Genomic DNA, 24,013 nt, shown 5'->3' with positions numbered 1-24,013 from the left:
TTAAGCATACTCCTGCACACACAAGATTAACTCTTGAAAGACAAAAATCCATACAATTACATTTAACAGTGAATATCCAAGTGCAATAAATTATAAAACATAATACATATAACCCTGAGCAGTGGGCCCGGAGCAGGCAGACAGGTGTGTTCTGCACCGGACACCACACACCAGCCATCTAATTGCCCAAAGTAAACCTGTCCAACTGGAATGATAATTAAAGAGGGCGACATTTTTAGGATCACCCTGGAAAAAACTTTTTATATATATATATATATATATATATATATATATATATATATATATCAACTGGCTCCAGAAAGTTAAACAGATTTGTAAATTACTTCTATTAAAAAATCTTAATCCTTTCAATAATTATCAGCTGCTGAAGTGGATTTGTTGTTTTCTGTCTGGCAACAGTGCTCTCTGCTGACATCTCTGCTTGTCTCGGGAACTGCACAGAGTAGAATAGGTTTGCTATGGGGATTTGCTTCTAAACTGGGTGGTTCCCGAGACACGTGTCATCAGAGAGCACTTTTCAGACAGAAAAGAACAACTCAACTTCAGAAGCTCATAAGTACTGAAAGGATGAAGTTTTTTTTTAATAGAAGTAATTTACAAATCTGTTGAACTTTTTGGAGCCAGTTGATATATATAAAACAGTTTTTTCCTGGAATACCCCTTTAAGATGTAGAACATTTAAAAATGCACTTTAGAACATTGTGCATCAATATTTCAAGCCCCATGGGAATAAATGCTTTGTAGAGGATACAAAATGTAAATTTACAGTAATAGTCTATGAGGAGGCTGTACTTTTCTACTAAATGATTATTTGATGTATGTAATCTGTATAACTTGTAGACAATGATATTGGTTTATATGGTCAGTCTCAGACCATATCCTGACTGCGAATATACAGTTATTGTTACACAAAAATGCTAAGCTGGAAGTTAGGCAACAAAGTAAATAACTAGGTTGGAGCCTGTGACTTTTTAGACAAAAGTTCATGGACAGATGACACATTTATGTTAGGTTTCCATGTTTTGTGTGCGCTTTTCCTGTTACTGTGAAAGAGCGGATGGTTGGTAAGATTTAACAGTTGCGGCTGGTACCTATACTGGTAGCCATACGCTCTCAGGTGATAAGTAAAATACTCCAATGTATGCATGAGTTCTGCATCAACATAGTGAAAGGATATAGCCAGGTCTGAGCAGCACTGGGGACCCTGGTGAACACAAGAATTAAAAATGGCAAGGTGTTAGATCAAAACTTTATTTATTAAAACTTATTTGTCTATCATTTGTTACTCTTAAATTCCAGTAATTTTCCATGGTGTGAAGTGAAGGAATGAAAACTCCAGATACGTTCACCATATCATTGTAGGTGCAACCTGCATCTAAATTTGCATTAAAAATGGTGAACTGTGTTTGTTTATGCCTCCAATATAGATTTAGTGTATGAAGCAATGCCCCTTTTTAAGAGCCTGTCAGGTTTATAGTGAAACTGCAGTTGTATGGCAAGATCTTTTCATTTGTTCATTCGGAAAATAAACTCACTTTAGGCAGATGAGTGAAGATTTAGTCACTGTCCCTTTAAGAGTTGCTTTAATGCTGACTGGAAAGTCTGTGGTGTGCTTTTAGCACATGTAAGGGAGGTTACTAGTGTAAATGCAGATATAATACAGATAAAATACTGTAACAATCCAGTTAAATCCTCTATACTGTGAAGGGTCTTCAAAGGTTGACTTACTGTGGTGTAGATAATTGTACATTTACTCATAGGTTTTTCAGCACAACAACCTGGCCTAAAAACATATGTGATGTATTAGGCCACAAAGCACTAACTTCAACTGTAGGTCACCGAAGAGATTAATGTTTGCAAAGGTGTCCTTATTTAGCTTTTTTCCCTGCCTTAACAGCACTCCTTTTAAAGTTAAAACTTGAACAGTACCCTCACAGTGGGTACTGGAGATGATTTTTTAGGGTTAAGCCTCCAAACTCTGTATCATGCCATGAGAACTGCACACATGACCCTGATCAGCCCCAGGTGAAATGTTGCTTGCAACTTGAACATGACTTTGCTTGATGCAGGCTTTAGCGTGAACAGGATATGGGACAGAATAGACCTGAAGGTAACTTTATTGAGGAGAGACACTCTAGATTAGGTGTCTGCCTGCCTAGCAGAAGCAGACCTAGGAGATGTTGCTCTGGCAAAAGCCAGACTCTGACTGGTTTGGGTCTGGCCCTCTAGGGAAAAGGTGGTGGACTAGAGACTTTTCTGTGTTTCTATGTATTATATGCATGCATAGAGCCTTATACGGGGTGTAAGGGATTAACATTTTCTGCCCATAAATCTATTGCATTATGTAAGCATTGGTAATCTGTGCAATGTCCAATCCAATCCCTTAGCAAATTAATGCAAAGTATTGTCCTACTCCACCCCTATTCACAGGATAGGGGGGGATCTAAAGACATCATGTTCCATCTCAGTCTAGCTTTGTCCTCTAGTTAGAGAACGGATGTAGTCTAGTGTTAGCCATGGTAAAGCCAGTAAAAGTATACATTGTCTTCCATAAATCCTAGGTGCACTTTAACTAGTATCTTTCTCAAGCCATAATGGCCTTATTAGGGCACATAGTACACTGTGCTATCAGTTTAAAAAAACAAACAAACAAAAAAAAAAAAACAATAATGATTGACTTTGCATAATGCTTTTATGACATATAACATCTTACCTCAACAGCAGGATAGAAGCAATAATCTAAATATATTGCTGAAAAACTTCTTGTCAAATGATACTCTGGAGTAAATGGGTGAAAGGTCTCCCTTTCTTCATTGTCTCGAGTGTCACCAGGCGTAACTCCCATTGTTTCCATACATTGTCCAAGCTCAAGGTCTTCCACCTCAGACCTGTGACTGCAGTTACCCGATTTAAATCCTTCCACAAATCGTTGAAGTGATTCTTTGCTCAGTACATACCCAGCTCCACCACTCATGTATCCTTGCTTGACAAATGGCTTGAAGCGTTTGCCAAAATAAATAGGCTGATCAGAAGTATATTTAGAAAGCATGAGACGCAGGTTCTCCATCACTACATAGGTATCATCATCTGCTTTTAAGAACCAGTCAGCTTGATCCATGTAATTCTCATATATATAATGGAAAGCTTGAATGGTTTTCCAGTAGAGCTGTTTTCTGCCTTCCTTGGCACCCAATCCAATGGTCGGAAACTCTTCACTAGTGATGGAACTCATGAACAAAGTTACATTGCAGTGACGTGCCCAGGTGTACTTTGCATGAAGTGCTTTAGCCTTCAAGTTCTTAGGGGCTGTCATTATCCAGCAGAGCACTCGGACTTTGTGTTCTAGTTCCTCGCTTATACTACTGTCATCTACAATGTTCAAAATGTAGAAAATGAATTACAATGAAGCATTTAAAGGTGGAAATATTTTAGCTGCTTCACCCCTACCTCCTATAGCCTATGGTAATGTTAACAAAATAGGCAATCCTATATACAGCTAAGGGGTCTCTTCTTTTTTTTATCACCTTTTACACATCCTATTAAGTATATGTAAAATTCTAGTTTGGAACTTTCGACAAAATAAAGCAAGTGCTTTCTGCCCATATACAGTACCTATAGATATTGAGTAGGAAAGGGGCACTCCGAAATTAAGCTAACTACGGTAGCCAGAGAAGCAGGTGCTGCCTGTATATTCAATAGAGATCATCATTGTTACTAAATTGTATTAAAACCCTTCTGAATTGCATTTAAAAAATAAAATATTAATAATAATAATAATAATAATAGATAAATTGCCCTTTGTATCGTCCTTCATATTGTCCCCTACAATTCGTTAATAACTACATATTTCTGTACATTTCCTGAATCAAAGGGTTTTACCTGGTTTTGGCATTAGCTTCCATTTCCTGTTTAGTGGCTTTTCGGTTTCTCCCATATTTCTGAAAAGGAAGAATGTGGCAAGAAATCCAGAAAGGAATCCAAATGTAAATTTTTTCCATTTTATCCGTGTACAATATAATGCCATGGTGAAACGTCATTCTGAAACAAATCATATAAAAAAAGGAACAATTATTTAATTGTGAAATATGATGTAGGGTAAATAACTAACTTGTCTTCAGATCACTCAAGCAATTTAACAAACAATGAACTTTTCAATTAGTAACACAGAGGGATCTGGGGAAGCTGGAGGCTTGGGCACAGACATGGTAAATGAAGGTTATGCATAGAGATGAGCAAAATTTTCAAAAATTCGATTCGGCCGATTCGCCAAATTTTCCGATAAAGTTTGTTTCGTTCCGGATTTTTTCGCAGCGAATCTATATTAAAAAAGGCTATTTCTAGCCTACATACAGCCTCTATAGGGGTATAGAACACTTTGCTGTGTTCTAAAACGCATATGGAGTGTTCTGGGTTAGTGAAATAATACTGTTATTCAGAATAACATGAAGATTACCGGCATCGCTTTTAGAATCACTGCCCCACAGCAGCACAATGACAGAGCCTGGTGGTGGCATCAGTGTCAGGAGACCATATAGTGGCTGAATGGCACAGTGTGGAGGTGTTGGCAGCATAAGGAGACCAGTTAGTGGCTGAATGACACAGCTTGGATGAGGCTGAAGCATGAGGACACCACATAGTGGCTGAATGACACAGCGTGGAGGTGTTGGCAGCATGAGGAGACCACATAGTGGCTGAATGGCACAGCGTGGAGGTGTTGGCAGCATGAGGACACCATATAGTGGCTGAATGACACAGCTTGGATGAGGCTGAAGCATGAGTACATGTTGGCAGCATGAGGAGACCATATAGTGGATGAATGGCACAGCCCGGAGTTGCCAGCAGCATGAGTAAGCACTAGGCCTTCACAATCCCTAAGATTAAAAGATGAATTAAGAAATTTAAACCGAAGATTTTGGATAGCGGGTGCTACCTATGAGAAAATTTGAAATTCCCAGACCCAGGCCCCACAGCGGCATCAGTAACCCATATATTGCCTGAATGACACAGCCTGGAGTTGGCTAATGCACGAGTACACACCAGGGCTTCACAATCACTCCCAAAAAACACCACAATTTTAGAAATTTTTGAAAAAGATTTTGGATAGCGGGTGCTACCCATGAGAAAATTTGAAATTACCAGGCCCAGCAGCGCCATCATTTTTTTATTTGAAAATTAAAACAAATTTTGAGTGTCCCGGACCCCATCGTGTGGGTACGAAGGACCAAATCCAACAAGCCCCCACAGCAACATCAGTAAAGCATATATTGCCTGAATGACACAGCCTGGAGTTGGCTGATTCATGAGTACACAGCAGGGCTTCACAATTCCCCTCCAAAGACATCACAATTTTAGAAATTTTTGAAAAGGATTTTGGATAGCGGGTGCTACCTATGAGAAAATTTGAAATTACCAGACCCAGGCCCCACAGCGGCATCAGTAACCCTTATATTGCCTGAATGACACAGCCTTGAGTTGGCTGATGCACGAGTTCACACCAGGGCTTCACAATCCCCCCCAAAAAACACCACAATTTTAGAAATTTTTGAAAAAGATTTTGGATAGCGGGTGCTACCCATGAGGAAATTTGAAATTACCAGACCCAGGCCCCAGAGCGGCATCAGTAACCCATATATTGCCTGAATGACACAGCCTGGAGTTGGCTGATGCATGAGTTCACACCAGGGCTTCACAATCCCCCCAAAAAAACACCACAATTTTAGAAATTTTTTAAAAAGATTTTGGATAGCGGGTGCTACCCATGAGAAAATTGGAAATTCCCAGAACCAAGTCCAGCAGCGCCAAGATGTAGGCGCAATATCGCCATAGCCCTGACCAGCCATTTTTGTTTTTTTGTACCTTTGTTTAAGAACAAACGCATATCCAAGAGTCCAGAAGACTCTATAATGCAGGACGGTGGACCACCAAAAGACATTCTTCTATAAAATAATTTTTTATGAAATAAAGAAGCAGAGTTCATCCCTCTACGCAACAATCGTTCAATAGTGTAATGGTTATTATTGTGGAAAATTCAAGTTTATTACTGTGATAATTATCAGAAAATTTGAAAAAAACACTACCCAAGAGTGTTTAAAGGGGTACTCCGGTGCTTAAACATCTTATCCCCTATATAAAGGATAGGGGATAAGATGCCTGACCGCGGCTGGGGACGCCCGGGATCATGCACGCAGCACCCCGTTTATAATCAGTGCCCTGAGCGTGTTCCCTCCGGGTCTGATTATGGTCGACCGCAGGGCGGGCGGCATGTGATGTCACGCCTCCGCCCCCGTGTGACATCACGCTCCACCCCTCAATGCACGCCTATGGGAGGGGGCGTGATAGTCCCAGCTGCGGGACTCCCGCGATCAGGCATCTTATCCCCTATCCTTTGGATGGAGGATAAGATGTTTAAGCACCGGAGAACCCGTTCAATAACCCCATACATTGCACCATAAATGTTGGAATTGAAATTAAGCATGTATGTATGTATTTCAAAAATCCTAAACTTAAAGGCCCAAGCCCAGAAGCATCATGAAGTCAAGTAGTTCCTGAAAGACACAGGAGCAGTCAGGAGTAGGCATCAGCAGTACCCAAGAGGCTTTAACAACCCCTTACATTGCACGATCACTTGCGAGATCGAGCAATAACAGGTGTGTTATGCCCTCAGATGTCTGGGGCTGCACGCGCGCTACTCTGAACGGACCAGCGTGTGTCTATCTTTCACCGACAGGTGCGGGTAACCCGTTGAACCCCGTTCGCGATAGGAATCAGGGATTGCAAATATTTGCCAGGAAAGAAGAATCATAACTAAGCGCGGGTCATAAGCTCGGGTTCATTAAGTCCCTGCCCTTTGTACACACCGCATGTCTCTACTACCGATTGGATGGTTTAGTGAGGTCCTCGGATCGGCCCCGGCGGGGTAGGAGAAGGCCCTAGCAGAGCACCGAGAATTTAAAGATCATAGTTGAAATTTGCATTAAGCATGTATTAGCTACTGCTAAACTTCCAAAAATTGAAGGCCCAAGGCCTGAGGCATCAGGGAGACAATTATTTCCTGAAAGACACAGAATGAGTCAGGAGCAGTCAGGAGCAGTACCCAAGAGGGTTTCATAACCAACCCCTTACATTTAAAGATCAATGTTGAAATTTGCATTAAGCATGTATTTAGCTACTGCTAAACATCCAAAAATTGAAGGCCCAAGACCTGAGGGCAGGGAGGCAAGTAGTTCCTGAAAGACACAGCATGAGTATGGAGCAGGCATTCGCAGTACCCAAGAGGGTTTCATAACCCCTTACATTTAAAGATCAATGTTGACATTTGCATTAAGCATATATTTAGCTACTGCTAAACATGCAAAAATTAAAGGCCCAAGGCCAGAAGCATCAGTGAGGCAAGTAGTTCCTGAAAGACACAGGATGAGCCAGGAGCAGGCAATCGCAGTACCAAAGAGGGTTTCATAACCCTAATTGATAACCCAAGAGGGTTTCATAACCAACCATAATTGGGAAATGTTGGTGTAGCAGCATGGTCAATCTACTCAGAGGCATCTGGTATTGGTGGCTGGAAATCCTGGCTGATCCATCCCTGATTCATCTTGACAAACGTCAGTCTCTCCACATTTTTAGTGGACAGACGAGTTCGCCTTGGGGTGACTATGGCCCCGGCCGCACTAAACACCCGCTCTGATGTCACACTACTGGCCGGGCAGGACAGCTTTTCCAGGGCAAACTCTGCTAATTGTGGCCATAAATCAAGTTTGGCTGCCCAGAAGTCCAGCGGATCTTCAATGGTTGTTGGCATGGCCATGTCAAGGTATGCCACCACCTGCTGGTTCAGGTCCTGCTCCATGTCTACCTGCTGCTGATGAGTTGCTTCACTATGCGGGTGAAGAAAGCTACTCATCAGCGACTGTAGACTCAGGCTGCTGCTGATTGAGCTGGTACTGCTCCTGCCACCCCTCCACTCCCCAGCAGCCATGGCAGTGGAAGGTGAGCGCAGAGGGCCCCCCGAGTCAGACCTGCGAGTGGATGGACCATGTGGCCAATAGGCATCAGCCTACTGACTACGCAGAATCTCGTAGATGGCTTTTCTTTGTTCGTATAGTCTGTCCAATATATGGAGGGTGGAATTCCAACGTGTGGCAACGTCAAAAATAAGACTATGTTGTGGGATACCGTTCTGACGCTGCAGCTCAAGGAAGGTGTGCTTGGCGGTGTACGAGTGGCTGAAGTGCATGCACAATTTCCTTGCCATTTTCAGGATGTTTTGAAATGGGGTGGAGACTTGAGGAAGTGCTTGACAACCAGATTCAACACATGTGCCATGCAGGGCGCATGCTTCACACCTTGCTTCCTTGTCGCAGCGCGGACACGATGTTCTTCCCATTGTCGGTCCCCATGGTTCCCATTTCCAGATTTCGTGGAGTAAGCCATACTCGGATTTCTTTACGAATGAACTTTAGCAGTTCCTCCCCTGTGTGACTCCATTCGCCAAGGCAAACATGTGAAGAACAGCTTGACACCGCCGTGCCCTACACACATGCTACGATGAAGGGCCACCGAGATTTGGATGTGCAGTGGAGGCCGAGGACACGGTGGAGGATGAGGAGGCGGCTTTGCACGCTGTAACAGGACCAACTGCCTGGGAGCGAGAGCGTGGAGGAGGAAGCGGTGTGACCTGTCCAAGTTGCTGTTGTGGCTGTGCAGGAACCACATTTACCCAGTGGGCCATAAAAGACATGTATTGTCCCTGCCCGTAGTTACAGCTCCACACGTCGGCGCTGCCGTGCACTTTTGAACACACCGACAGGCTCAAGGACTGGCCCACCTTCTCTTGTACAAACTTATGCAGGGCTGGTACTGCCTTCTTTGCAAAGAAATGACGGCTTGGGACTCTCCACCTCAGCTCGGCATAAGCCATCAATTCTCTGAAAGGTGCAGAGTCCACCACTTGAAAAGGGAGGGACTGCAACACCAGAAACTTGGACAGGAGCACATTCAACTTCTGCGCCGTTGGATGAGTGGGCGCATACTGTTGTCTCTTGGACATAGCTTCACCGATGGATTGTTGGCGGAATGGCTGACTAAAAGCGGGAGAAGCAGGAGTGACAGAAGGAGGGTTTGACACACAGCTCCCTTCGGCTGAGGTGGTGGAGCCTTGGCTGGATGAAGGAGGGAGCGGATGGCCACTGGGTGATGCAGCAGGCTGGACCACTACATCGGAGCCACGGTTCTCCCAGGCCGCTTTATGCGAAGCATGTGTTGACGCAGGGCCGTGGTGCCGACATTGGGACCCTGGCCACGCTTTACCTTCTGCCGACAGATCTTGCATGTGACTACGTGAACCTCCTTCGGATGCCTTATGAAAAATTTCCACACCACCGAGTAGCTGATTTTCCCACCCGCCGTCTGCACTAATTGACTACTACTGGCGCCGTCTCCAGGAACCCCTGTTCCACTACCTCCCGGAAGGGTAGGCTGCGGCAAAGCAGGTGGTCTCCCCCGGGAACATTTGGCTCCTGAATTTCCACTACTGCCACCACGCTAACTGCCAACCGTGCTACCGCCTTGCTGCCTCAAGTGCAACCTGCAACTCTCTTCTCCTGATGATGATGAAGCCCCTTCTGCACCCGGCTCCCAATTGCGATTGGCTTCATCATCATCAACAGTTGTGTGCACGTCACTGATGTCCTCCTCGGGTTCCCCAACAGTGTCTGCTTCAGGACCCTGAACACTTGCAACACCGCCTCCCACGTCACTCTCCGCATCACTACTTGGCCGCCTAGCAGAGCAAGCGGTGCATGTCTCCTCCCCTTCTTGGCTGTCCAGTAGCTGCTGACTGTCCTCTATTATATCGTCCTCAGTAAATAGTGGAGCTGAACCCACAGCATAAGATACTTCTCTAGGAGAGGGAACAGCATAGGACAAAGGCAATGGGAGGACAGGGACTGCTCCCGGGCCATGCCAACTGAGGGTTGTGTCTGAGGAACCCACTGACTGGGAGTGTCCGATGTCACTTGTGATGATGTGGATGAGCGTGTTAACCAATTGACGATGGCAGATGCGTTGCTGGTGGAGACACGACCGCTGGCTAATAACGGGAGCTCAGTCCTCTCGCTACGACTCCTGCTGCCACTCGCCCCAAGTCTGCTGCCAACTCTGCCTGAAGTATTTAGGCCTCTGCCACTCCTCTGTGCACGTCCTGGCACTTCTCTGCCTGACATACTTAGTGCGTTTATGAGGGTATTACAATACGCTACACTACTCTTTAAACAGTATTTGTCTAGAACAGCAGCAGGTGATTACTTACGGCTGTCCTTGAACAGTATGTAGGCCATTGACAGATGTGCGTTCTGCACTGATGAGGGCGGTAATAAACGTAACTATACGCAGAAAAAACTCTGTATTTTTGTAAAACACCAGCCGGTGAATGCTATTGTTTGGACTTTGACGGTATGGAGCACCTTGACAGCTTAACAGGTACTAAATGGTACAAAACTTGGATGTACCTATGCGGTATGCACTGATGAGGGCAGTAATATGCCTAACTATACGCAGAAAAAAATCTGTATTTTTGTAAAACACAAGCCGGTGGATACTATTGTTTGGACTTTGACGGTTTGGAGCACCTTGACAGCTTAACAGGTACTAAATGGTACAATACTTGGATGTACCTATGCGGTATGCACTGATGAGGGCAGTAATATGCCTAACTATTAGCAGAAAAAAATCTGTATTTTTGTAAAACACCAGCCGGTGAATGCTATTGTTTGGACTTTGACGGTATGGAGCACCTTGACAACTTAACAGGTAATAAATGGTACAATACTTGGATGTACCTATGCGGTATGCACTGATGAGGGCAGTTATATATGCGTAACTATACACAGAAAAAACTATCTAACCCCTTAAGGACCAGGCCATTTTATACCTTAAGGACCGGAGCGTTTTTTGCAATTCTGACCACTGTCACTTTAAACATTAATAACTCTGGAATACTTTTAGTTATCATTCTGATTCCGAGATTGTTTTTTCGTGACATATTCTACTTTAACTTAGTGGTAAAATTTTATGGTAACTTGCATCCTTTCTTGGTGAAAAATCCCAAAATTTGATGAAAAAAATGAAAATTTTGCATTTTTCTAACTTTGAAGCTCTCTGCTTGTAAGGGAAATGGATATTCAAAATATATTTTTTTGGGGTTCACATATACAACATGTCTACTTTATGTTTGCATCATAAAATTTATGAGTTTTTACTTTTGGAAGACACCATAGGGCTTCAAAGTTCAGTAGCAATTTTGAAATTTTTCACAAAATTTTCAAACTCACTATTTTTCAGGGACCAGTTCAGTTTTGAAGTGGATTTGAAGGGTCTTCATATTAGAAATACCCCATAAAAGACCCCATTATAAAAACTACACCCCCTAAAGTATTCAAAAAAACATTCAGTAAGTGTATTAACCCTTTAGGTGTTTCACAGGAATAGCAGCAAAGTGAAGGAGAAAATTCAAAATCTTCATTTTTTACACTCGCATGTTCTTGTAGACCCAATTTTTGAATTTTTGCAAGGGATAAAAAGGAAAAATTTTTTACTTGTATTTGAAACCCAATTTCTCTCGAGTAAGCACATACCTCATATGTCTATGTTAATTGTTCGGCGGGCGCAGTAGAGGGCTCAGAAGGGAAGGAGCGACAAATGGCAGGGAGGCAAGTAGTTCCTGAAAGACACAGCATGAGTATGGAGCAGGCATTCGCAGTACCCATGAGGGTTTCATAACCCCTTACATTTAAAGATCAATGTTGACATTTGCATTAAGCATATATTTAGCTACTGCTAAACATGCAAAAATTAAAGGCCCAAGGCCAGAAGCATCAGTGAGGCAAGTAGTTCCTGAAAGACACAGGATGAGCCAGGAGCAGGCAATCGCAGTACCAAAGAGGGTTTCATAACCCTAATTGATAACCCAAGAGGGTTTCATAACCAACCATAATTGGGAAATGTTGGTGTAGCAGCATGGTCAATCTACTCAGAGGCATCTGGTATTGGTGGCTGGAAATCCTGGCTGATCCATCCCTGATTCATCTTGACAAACGTCAGTCTCTCCACATTTTTAGTGGACAGACGAGTTCGCCTTGGGGTGACTATGGCCCCGGCCGCACTAAACACCCGCTCTGATGTCACACTACTGGCCGGGCAGGACAGCTTTTCCAGGGCAAACTCTGCTAATTGTGGCCATAAATCAAGTTTGGCTGCCCAGAAGTCCAGCGGATCTTCAATGGTTGTTGGCATGGCCATGTCAAGGTATGCCACCACCTGCTGGTTCAGGTCCTGCTCCATGTCTACCTGCTGCTGATGAGTTGCTTCACTATGCGGGTGAAGAAAGCTACTCATCAGCGACTGTAGACTCAGGCTGCTGCTGATTGAGCTGGTACTGCTCCTGCCACCCCTCCACTCCCCAGCAGCCATGGCAGTGGAAGGTGAGCGCAGAGGGCCCCCCGAGTCAGACCTGCGAGTGGATGGACCATGTGGCCAATAGGCATCAGCCTACTGACTACGCAGAATCTCGTAGATGGCTTTTCTTTGTTCGTATAGTCTGTCCAACATATGGAGGGTGGAATTCCAACGTGTGGCAACGTCAAAAATAAGACTATGTTGTGGGATACCGTTCTGACGCTGCAGCTCAAGGAAGGTGTGCTTGGCGGTGTACGAGTGGCTGAAGTGCATGCACAATTTCCTTGCCATTTTCAGGATGTTTTGAAACGGGGTGGAGACTTGAGGAAGTGCTTGACAACCAGATTCAACACATGTGCCATGCAGGGCGCATGCTTCACACCTTGCTTCCTTGTCGCAGCACGGACACGATGTTCTTCCCATTGTCGGTCCCCATGGTTCCCATTTCCAGATTTCGTGGAGTAAGCCATACTCGGATTTCTTTACGAATGAACTTTAGCAGTTCCTCCCCTGTGTGACTCCATTCGCCAAGGCAAACATGTGAAGAACAGCTTGACACCGCCGTGCCCTACACACATGCTACGATGAAGGGCCACCGAGATTTGGATGTGCAGTGGAGGCCGAGGACACGGTGGAGGATGAGGAGGCGGCTTTGCACGCTGTAACAGGACCAACTGCCTGGGAGCGAGAGCGTGGAGGAGGAAGCGGTGTGACCTGTCCAAGTTGCTGTTGTGGCTGTGCAGGAACCACATTTACCCAGTGGGCCATAAAAGACATGTATTGTCCCTGCCCGTAGTTACAGCTCCACACGTCGGCGCTGCCGTGCACTTTTGAACACACCGACAGGCTCAAGGACTGGCCCACCTTCTCTTGTACAAACTTATGCAGGGCTGGTACTGCCTTCTTTGCAAAGAAATGACGGCTTGGGACTCTCCACCTCAGCTCGGCATAAGCCATCAATTCTCTGAAAGGTGCAGAGTCCACCACTTGAAAAGGGAGGGACTGCAACACCAGAAACTTGGACAGGAGCACATTCAACTTCTGCGCCGTTGGATGAGTGGGCGCATACTGTTGTCTCTTGGACATAGCTTCACCGATGGATTGTTGGCGGAATGGCTGACTAAAAGCGGGAGAAGCAGGAGTGACAGAAGGAGGGTTTGACACACAGCTCCCTTCGGCTGAGGTGGTGGAGCCTTGGCTGGATGAAGGAGGGAGCCGATGGCCACTGGGTGATGCAGCAGGCTGGACCACTACATCGGAGCCACGGTTCTCCCAGGCCGCTTTATGCGAAGCATGTGTTGACGCAGGGCCGTGGTGCCGACATTGGGACCCTGGCCACGCTTTACCTTCTGCCGACAGATCTTGCATGTGACTACGTGAACCTCCTCCGGATGCCTTATGAAAAATTTCCACACCACCGAGTAGCTGATTTTCCCACCCGCCGTCTGCACTAATTGACTACTACTGGCGCCGTCTCCAGGAACCCCTGTTCCACTACCTCCCGGAAGGGTAGGCTGCGGCAAAGCAGGTGGTCTCCCCTGGGAACATTTGGCTCCTGAATTTCCACTACTGCCACCACGCTAACTGCCAACCGTGCTACCGCCTTGCTGCCTCAAGTGCAACCTGCAACTCTCTTCTCCTGATGATGATGAAGCCCCTTCTGCACCCGGCTCCCAATTGCGATTGGCTTCATCATCATCAACAGTTGTGTGCACGTCACTGATGTCCTCCTCGGGTTCCCCAACAGTGTCTGCTTCAGGACCCTGAACACTTGCAACACCGCCTCCCACGTCACTCTCCGCATCACTACTTGGCCGCCTAGCAGAGCAAGCGGTGCATGTCTCCTCCCCTTCTTGGCTGTCCAGTAGCTGCTGACTGTCCTCTATTATATCGTCCTCAGTAAATAGTGGAGCTGAACCCACAGCATAAGATACTTCTCTAGGAGAGGGAACAGCATAGGACAAAGGCAATGGGAGGACAGGGACTGCTCCCGGGCCATGCCAACTGAGGGTTGTGTCTGAGGAACCCACTGACTGGGAGTGTCCGATGTCACTTGTGATGATGTGGATGAGCGTGTTAACCAATTGACGATGGCAGATGCGTTGCTGGTGGAGACACGACCGCTGGCTAATAACGGGAGCTCAGTCCTCTCGCTACGACTCCTGCTGCCACTCGCCCCAAGTCTGCTGCCAACTCTGCCTGAAGTATTTAGGCCTCTGCCACTCCTCTGTGCACGTCCTGGCACTTCTCTGCCAGACATACTTAGTGCGTTTATGAGGGTATTACAATACGCTACACTACTCTTTAAACAGTATTTGTCTAGAACAGCAGCAGGTGATTACTTACGGCTGTCCTTGAACAGTATGTAGGCCATTGACAGATGTGCGTTCTGCACTGATGAGGGCGGTAATAAACGTAACTATACGCAGAAAAAACTCTGTATTTTTGTAAAACACCAGCCGGTGAATGCTATTGTTTGGACTTTGACGGTATGGAGCACCTTGACAGCTTAACAGGTACTAAATGGTACAAAACTTGGATGTACCTATGCGGTATGCACTGATGAGGGCAGTAATATGCCTAACTATACGCAGAAAAAAATCTGTATTTTTGTAAAACACAAGCCGGTGGATACTATTGTTTGGACTTTGACGGTTTGGAGCACCTTGACAGCTTAACAGGTACTAAATGGTACAATACTTGGATGTACCTATGCGGTATGCACTGATGAGGGCAGTAATATGCCTAACTATTAGCAGAAAAAAATCTGTATTTTTGTAAAACACCAGCCGGTGAATGCTATTGTTTGGACTTTGACGGTATGGAGCACCTTGACAACTTAACAGGTAATAAATGGTACAATACTTGGATGTACCTATGCGGTATGCACTGATGAGGGCAGTTATATATGCGTAACTATACACAGAAAAAACTATCTAACCCCTTAAGGACCAGGCCATTTTATACCTTAAGGACCGGAGCGTTTTTTGCAATTCTGACCACTGTCACTTTAAACATTAATAACTCTGGAATACTTTTAGTTATCATTCTGATTCCGAGATTGTTTTTTCGTGACATATTCTACTTTAACTTAGTGGTAAAATTTTATGGTAACTTGCATCCTTTCTTGGTGAAAAATCCCAAAATTTGATGAAAAAAATGAAAATTTTGCATTTTTCTAACTTTGAAGCTCTCTGCTTGTAAGGGAAATGGATATTCAAAATATATTTTTTTGGGGTTCACATATACAACATGTCTACTTTATGTTTGCATCATAAAATTTATGAGTTTTTACTTTTGGAAGACACCATAGGGCTTCAAAGTTCAGTAGCAATTTTGAAATTTTTCACAAAATTTTCAAACTCACTATTTTTCAGGGACCAGTTCAGTTTTGAAGTGGATTTGAAGGGTCTTCATATTAGAAATACCCCATAAAAGACCCCATTATAAAAACTACACCCCCTAAAGTATTCAAAAAAACATTCAGTAAGTGTATTAACCCTTTAGGTGTTTCACAGGAATAGCAGCAAAGTGAAGGAGAAAATTCAAAATCTTCATTTTTTACACTCGCATGTTCTTGTAGACCCAATTTTTGAATTTTTGCAAGGGATAAAAAGGAAAAATTTTTTACTTGTATTTGAAACCCAATTTCTCTCGAGTAAGCACATACCTCATATGTCTATGTTAATTGTTCGGCGGGCGCAGTAGAGGGCTCAGAAGGGAAGGAGCGACAAATGGCAGGGAGGCAAGTAGTTCCTGAAAGACACAGCATGAGTATGGAGCAGGCATTCGCAGTACCCATGAGGGTTTCATAACCCCTTACATTTAAAGATCAATGTTGACATTTGCATTAAGCATATATTTAGCTACTGCTAAACATGCAAAAATTAAAGGCCCAAGGCCAGAAGCATCAGTGAGGCAAGTAGTTCCTGAAAGACACAGGATGAGCCAGGAGCAGGCAATCGCAGTACCAAAGAGGGTTTCATAACCCTAATTGATAACCCAAGAGGGTTTCATAACCAACCATAATTGGGAAATGTTGGTGTAGCAGCATGGTCAATCTACTCAGAGGCATCTGGTATTGGTGGCTGGAAATCCTGGCTGATCCATCCCTGATTCATCTTGACAAACGTCAGTCTCTCCACATTTTTAGTGGACAGACGAGTTCGCCTTGGGGTGACTATGGCCCCGGCCGCACTAAACACCCGCTCTGATGTCACACTACTGGCCGGGCAGGACAGCTTTTCCAGGGCAAACTCTGCTAATTGTGGCCATAAATCAAGTTTGGCTGCCCAGAAGTCCAGCGGATCTTCAATGGTTGTTGGCATGGCCATGTCAAGGTATGCCACCACCTGCTGGTTCAGGTCCTGCTCCATGTCTACCTGCTGCTGATGAGTTGCTTCACTATGCGGGTGAAGAAAGCTACTCATCAGCGACTGTAGACTCAGGCTGCTGCTGATTGAGCTGGTACTGCTCCTGCCACCCCTCCACTCCCCAGCAGCCATGGCAGTGGAAGGTGAGCGCAGAGGGCCCCCCGAGTCAGACCTGCGAGTGGATGGACCATGTGGCCAATAGGCATCAGCCTACTGACTACGCAGAATCTCGTAGATGGCTTTTCTTTGTTCGTATAGTCTGTCCAACATATGGAGGGTGGAATTCCAACGTGTGGCAACGTCAAAAATAAGACTATGTTGTGGGATACCGTTCTGACGCTGCAGCTCAAGGAAGGTGTGCTTGGCGGTGTACGAGTGGCTGAAGTGCATGCACAATTTCCTTGCCATTTTCAGGATGTTTTGAAACGGGGTGGAGACTTGAGGAAGTGCTTGACAACCAGATTCAACACATGTGCCATGCAGGGCGCATGCTTCACACCTTGCTTCCTTGTCGCAGCACGGACACGATGTTCTTCCCATTGTCGGTCCCCATGGTTCCCATTTCCAGATTTCGTGGAGTAAGCCATACTCGGATTTCTTTACGAATGAACTTTAGCAGTTCCTCCCCTGTGTGACTCCATTCGCCAAGGCAAACATGTGAAGAACAGCTTGACACCGCCGTGCCCTACACACATGCTACGATGAAGGGCCACCGAGATTTGGATGTGCAGTGGAGGCCGAGGACACGGTGGAGGATGAGGAGGCGGCTTTGCACGCTGTAACAGGACCAACTGCCTGGGAGCGAGAGCGTGGAGGAGGAAGCGGTGTGACCTGTCCAAGTTGCTGTTGTGGCTGTGCAGGAACCACATTTACCCAGTGGGCCATAAAAGACATGTATTGTCCCTGCCCGTAGTTACAGCTCCACACGTCGGCGCTGCCGTGCACTTTTGAACACACCGACAGGCTCAAGGACTGGCCCACCTTCTCTTGTACAAACTTATGCAGGGCTGGTACTGCCTTCTTTGCAAAGAAATGACGGCTTGGGACTCTCCACCTCAGCTCGGCATAAGCCATCAATTCTCTGAAAGGTGCAGAGTCCACCACTTGAAAAGGGAGGGACTGCAACACCAGAAACTTGGACAGGAGCACATTCAACTTCTGCGCCGTTGGATGAGTGGGCGCATACTGTTGTCTCTTGGACATAGCTTCACCGATGGATTGTTGGCGGAATGGCTGACTAAAAGCGGGAGAAGCAGGAGTGACAGAAGGAGGGTTTGACACACAGCTCCCTTCGGCTGAGGTGGTGGAGCCTTGGCTGGATGAAGGAGGGAGCCGATGGCCACTGGGTGATGCAGCAGGCTGGACCACTACATCGGAGCCACGGTTCTCCCAGGCCGCTTTATGCGAAGCATGTGTTGACGCAGGGCCGTGGTGCCGACATTGGGACCCTGGCCACGCTTTACCTTCTGCCGACAGATCTTGCATGTGACTACGTGAACCTCCTCCGGATGCCTTATGAAAAATTTCCACACCACCGAGTAGCTGATTTTCCCACCCGCCGTCTGCACTAATTGACTACTACTGGCGCCGTCTCCAGGAACCCCTGTTCCACTACCTCCCGGAAGGGTAGGCTGCGGCAAAGCAGGTGGTCTCCCCTGGGAACATTTGGCTCCTGAATTTCCACTACTGCCACCACGCTAACTGCCAACCGTGCTACCGCCTTGCTGCCTCAAGTGCAACCTGCAACTCTCTTCTCCTGATGATGATGAAGCCCCTTCTGCACCCGGCTCCCAATTGCGATTGGCTTCATCATCATCAACAGTTGTGTGCACGTCACTGATGTCCTCCTCGGGTTCCCCAACAGTGTCTGCTTCAGGACCCTGAACACTTGCAACACCGCCTCCCACGTCACTCTCCGCATCACTACTTGGCCGCCTAGCAGAGCAAGCGGTGCATGTCTCCTCCCCTTCTTGGCTGTCCAGTAGCTGCTGACTGTCCTCTATTATATCGTCCTCAGTAAATAGTGGAGCTGAACCCACAGCATAAGATACTTCTCTAGGAGAGGGAACAGCATAGGACAAAGGCAATGGGAGGACAGGGACTGCTCCCGGGCCATGCCAACTGAGGGTTGTGTCTGAGGAACCCACTGACTGGGAGTGTCCGATGTCACTTGTGATGATGTGGATGAGCGTGTTAACCAATTGACGATGGCAGATGCGTTGCTGGTGGAGACACGACCGCTGGCTAATAACGGGAGCTCAGTCCTCTCGCTACGACTCCTGCTGCCACTCGCCCCAAGTCTGCTGCCAACTCTGCCTGAAGTATTTAGGCCTCTGCCACTCCTCTGTGCACGTCCTGGCACTTCTCTGCCTGACATACTTAGTGCGTTTATGAGGGTATTACAATACGCTACACTACTCTTTAAACAGTATTTGTCTAGAACAGCAGCAGGTGATTACTTACGGCTGTCCTTGAACAGTATGTAGGCCATTGACAGATGTGCGTTCTGCACTGATGAGGGCGGTAATAAACGTAACTATACGCAGAAAAAACTCTGTATTTTTGTAAAACACCAGCCGGTGAATGCTATTGTTTGGACTTTGACGGTATGGAGCACCTTGACAGCTTAACAGGTACTAAATGGTACAAAACTTGGATGTACCTATGCGGTATGCACTGATGAGGGCAGTAATATGCCTAACTATACGCAGAAAAAAATCTGTATTTTTGTAAAACACAAGCCGGTGGATACTATTGTTTGGACTTTGACGGTTTGGAGCACCTTGACAGCTTAACAGGTACTAAATGGTACAATACTTGGATGTACCTATGCGGTATGCACTGATGAGGGCAGTAATATGCCTAACTATTAGCAGAAAAAAATCTGTATTTTTGTAAAACACCAGCCGGTGAATGCTATTGTTTGGACTTTGACGGTATGGAGCACCTTGACAACTTAACAGGTAATAAATGGTACAATACTTGGATGTACCTATGCGGTATGCACTGATGAGGGCAGTTATATATGCGTAACTATACACAGAAAAAACTATCTAACCCCTTAAGGACCAGGCCATTTTATACCTTAAGGACCGGAGCGTTTTTTGCAATTCTGACCACTGTCACTTTAAACATTAATAACTCTGGAATACTTTTAGTTATCATTCTGATTCCGAGATTGTTTTTTCGTGACATATTCTACTTTAACTTAGTGGTAAAATTTTATGGTAACTTGCATCCTTTCTTGGTGAAAAATCCCAAAATTTGATGAAAAAAATGAAAATTTTGCATTTTTCTAACTTTGAAGCTCTCTGCTTGTAAGGGAAATGGATATTCAAAATATATTTTTTTGGGGTTCACATATACAACATGTCTACTTTATGTTTACATCATAAAATTTATGAGTTTTTACTTTTGGAAGACACCATAGGGCTTCAAAGTTCAGTAGCAATTTTGAAATTTTTCACAAAATTTTCAAACTCACTATTTTTCAGGGACCAGTTCAGTTTTGAAGTGGATTTGAAGGGTCTTCATATTAGAAATACCCCATAAAAGACCCCATTATAAAAACTACACCCCCTAAAGTATTCAAAAAAACATTCAGTAAGTGTATTAACCCTTTAGGTGTTTCACAGGAATAGCAGCAAAGTGAAGGAGAAAATTCAAAATCTTCATTTTTTACACTCGCATGTTCTTGTAGACCCAATTTTTGAATTTTTGCAAGGGATAAAAAGGAAAAATTTTTTACTTGTATTTGAAACCCAATTTCTCTCGAGTAAGCACATACCTCATATGTCTATGTTAATTGTTCGGCGGGCGCAGTAGAGGGCTCAGAAGGGAAGGAGCGACAAATGGTTTTTGGGGGGCATGCCGCATTTAGGAAGCCCCTATGGTGCCAGGACAGCAAAAAAAAAACACATGGCATACCATTTTGGAAACTAGACCCCTCAGGGAACGTAACAAGGGGTAAAGTGAACCTTAATACCCTACAGGTGTTTCACGACTTTTGCATATGTAAAAAAATATATTTTTTTTACCTAAAATGCTTGGTTTCCCAAAATTTTTACAATTTTAAAAAGGGTAATAGCAGAAAATACCCACCAAAATTTGAAGCCCAATTTCTCCCGATTCATAAAACACCCCATATGGGTGTGAAAAGTGCTCTGCTGGTGCACTACAGGTCTCAGAAGAGAAGGAGTCACATTTGGCTTTTTGAAAGTGAATTTTGCTCTGGGGGCATGCCGCATTTAGGAAGCCCCTATGGTTCCAGGACAGCAAAAAAAAAACCACATGGCATACTATTTTGGAAACTAGACCCCTCGGGGAACGTAACAAGGGGTAATTTGAACCTTAATACCCTACAGGTGTTTCACGACTTTTGCATATGTAAAAAAATATATATTTTTTTTACCTAAAATGCTTGTTTTCCCAAAAATTTTACATTTTTTAAAAGGGTAATAGCAGAAAATACCCCCCAAAATTTGAAGCCCAATTTCTCCTGAGTACGGCGATACCCCATATGTGGCCCTAAACTGTTGCCTTGAAATACGACAGGGCTCCAAAGTGAGAGCGCCATGCGCATTTGAGGCCTAAATTAGGGACTTGCATAGGGGTGGACATAGGGGTATTCTACGCCAGTGATTCCCAAACAGGGTGCCTCCAGCTGTTGTAAAACTCCCAGCATGCCTGGACAGTCAACGGCTATCTGGCAATACTGGGAGTAGTTGTTTTGCAACAGCTGGAGGCTCCGTTTTGGAAACAGTGGCGTACCAGACGTTTTTCATTTTTATTGGGGAGGGGGGTTGTATAGGGGTATGTGTATATGTAGTGTTTTTTTACTTTTTATTTTATTTTGTGGTAGTGTAGTGTAGTGTTTTTAGGGTACAGTCACACGGGCGGGGGGTTCACAGTAGTTTCTCGCTGGCAGTTTGAGCTGCGGCAGAAATTTTGCCGTACCTCAAACTTGCAGCCGGATACTAACTGTAATCCTCCGCCCATGTGAGTGTACCCTGTACGTTCACATTGGGGGGGGGGGGGGGACATCCAGCTGTTGCAAAACTACAACTCCCAGCATGTACGGTCTATCAGTGCATGCTGGGAGTTGTAGTTTTGCAACAGCTGGAGGCACACTGGTTGTGAAACACCGAGTTTGGTAACAAACTCAGTGTTTTGCAACCAGTGTGCCTTCAGCTGTTGCAAAAGCTACAACCCCCAGCATGTACGGACAGCGGAAGGGCATGCTGGGTGTTGTAGTTATGCAACAGCTGGAGGCATACTACTTTGGCTGGGGATGCTGGGGATTGTAGTTATGCAACAGCTGGAGACACACTGGTTTACTACTTAACTCAGTGCGCCTTCAGCTGTTGCAAAACTACAACTCTCAGCAGTCACCGACAGCCAACGGGCATGCTGGGAGTTGTAGTTACCAGATGCACCACCAGATGCACCACTACAACTCCCAGCATGCACTTTAGCTGATTGTGCAAGCTGGGAGTTGTAGTTATACAACAGCTGAAGGTACACTTTTCCATAGAAAGAATGTGCCTCCAGCTGTTGCAAAACTACAAGTCCCAGCATGCCCATAAGGGCATGCTGGGAGTTGTGGTGGTCTGCCTCCTGCTGTTGCATAACTACAGCTCCCAGCATGCCCTTTTTGCATGCTGGGAGCTGTTGCTAAGCAACAGCAGGAGGCTGTCACTCACCTCCAACGATCCTCGCCGCACAGGTCAGTCCCTCGTCGTCTCCGCCGCCGCAGCTGCTCCTGGGGCCCCGATCCCAACAGGGGCGCCAGGGATCGGGGTCCCCAGCACCCGGGGTGCACTTCCCGCACCCGCTCACGTCCTCCGGAAGAGGGGCGGAGCGGGTTGCGGGAGTGACACCCGCAGCAGGCGCCCTGATTGGTCGGCCGGTAATCCGGCCGACGAATCAGGGCGATCGTGAGGTGGCACCAGTGCCACCTCACCCCTGCTGGCTCTCGCTGATCGGGGCCATCTCTGACGGCCCCGATCAGCCAATAATTCCGGGTCACCGGGTCACTGGAGACCCGATTGACCCGGAATCCGCCGCAGATCGCTGGACTGAATTGTCCAGCGATCTGCGGCCATCGCCGACATGGGGGGTCATAATGACCCCCCTGGGCAATATGCCCCGATGCCTGCTGAACGATTTCAGCAGGCATCGGGGACCGGCTCCGCTCCATTTGGTTGCGGGGGGCCGGTAAAACACATGACGTTCTCATACGTCATGTGTCCTTAAGGACTCGGAAATGGAGACGTATGAGAACGTCATGTGTCCTTAAGGGGTTAAAAAGAAAAACAGCCAGTGAATACTATTGTTTGGACTTGGACAGTATGTAGCCCCTTGACAGATTAACAGGTACAAAATGGTACAAATGAACTACAGTCCACAGAACAATCACGTATTTCTGAACAGCAGCAGGACCCAACAGTGCAGCACCAAAAAAAAAAAAAAATCCAGGGATTAAACCCTAAATTGCACTCTGTCAGTGGCATTGCTAGGGTTGGTACCACCCGGTGCGGTAGAAAATGGTGTCACCCCATACCTACCCCCTCCCACCAGTAAGTTTTTAGCCTGTTGTGACAGACACCACTGTTGTGGTGCATTGTGAGAAATTCCAGTATAATAATCAGATAGACCAGTTGCCACAGAATTGGAAAGTGTTAAAGAAGTTTTCACCATTTAAATATACAGCTCCCAGAATTACTTAAAGGGGTATTCCACTGGAAAACATTTTCTTTTATATCAACTGGTGCCAGAAAGTTAAACAGATTTTTAAATTACTTCTATTTAAAATCTTAATCCTTAAAGTACTTATAAGCTGCTGTATGCTCCACAAGAAGTTGTGTAGTTCTTTCCAGTCTGACCACAGTGCTATTTGCTGACACATCTGTCAATGTCAGGAACTGTCCAGAGCAGGATAGGTTTGCTATGGGGATTTGCTCCTACTATGGACAGTTCTTGACATGAACAGAGGTGTCAGCACAGAGCACTGTGGTCAGACAGAAAAGAAATGAAAAAATAAAATAACTTCCTGTGAATCGCTTATACAGCAGCTAATAAGTACTGGAAGGATTAAGATTTTTAAATAGAAGTAATTTACAAATCTGTTTAACTTTGTAGCACCAGTTGATTAAAAAATTTTTTTCCAG

General features: G+C 45.5%; 1 protein-coding gene across 1 annotated transcript in view; it reads right to left on the bottom strand.

Annotated features, from left to right (window-relative positions):
- Positions 1-970: 970 nt before the first annotated feature.
- Positions 971-24,013, bottom strand: part of LOC130357384 (glycoprotein-N-acetylgalactosamine 3-beta-galactosyltransferase 1-like) — a 92,532-nt gene continuing 69,489 nt past the window's right edge. The window contains exons 3-5 of the mRNA XM_056560076.1: positions 3,901-4,059; positions 2,735-3,390; positions 971-1,225 (exon numbers count right to left, since the gene is read on the bottom strand). Coding sequence (XP_056416051.1) covers positions 971-1,225; positions 2,735-3,390; positions 3,901-4,045 — 1,056 coding nt within the window. The 5' untranslated portion in view covers positions 4,046-4,059. The remainder of the gene's footprint in view (positions 1,226-2,734; positions 3,391-3,900; positions 4,060-24,013) is intronic.

The sequence above is a fragment of the Hyla sarda genome, chromosome 2, assembly GCF_029499605.1.
Source record: "Hyla sarda isolate aHylSar1 chromosome 2, aHylSar1.hap1, whole genome shotgun sequence".
Lineage (NCBI taxonomy): Eukaryota > Metazoa > Chordata > Amphibia > Anura > Hylidae > Hyla > Hyla sarda.
Note: the sequence above shows the minus strand (reverse complement) of the source record. Positions and strands in the feature narration are given on the sequence as shown.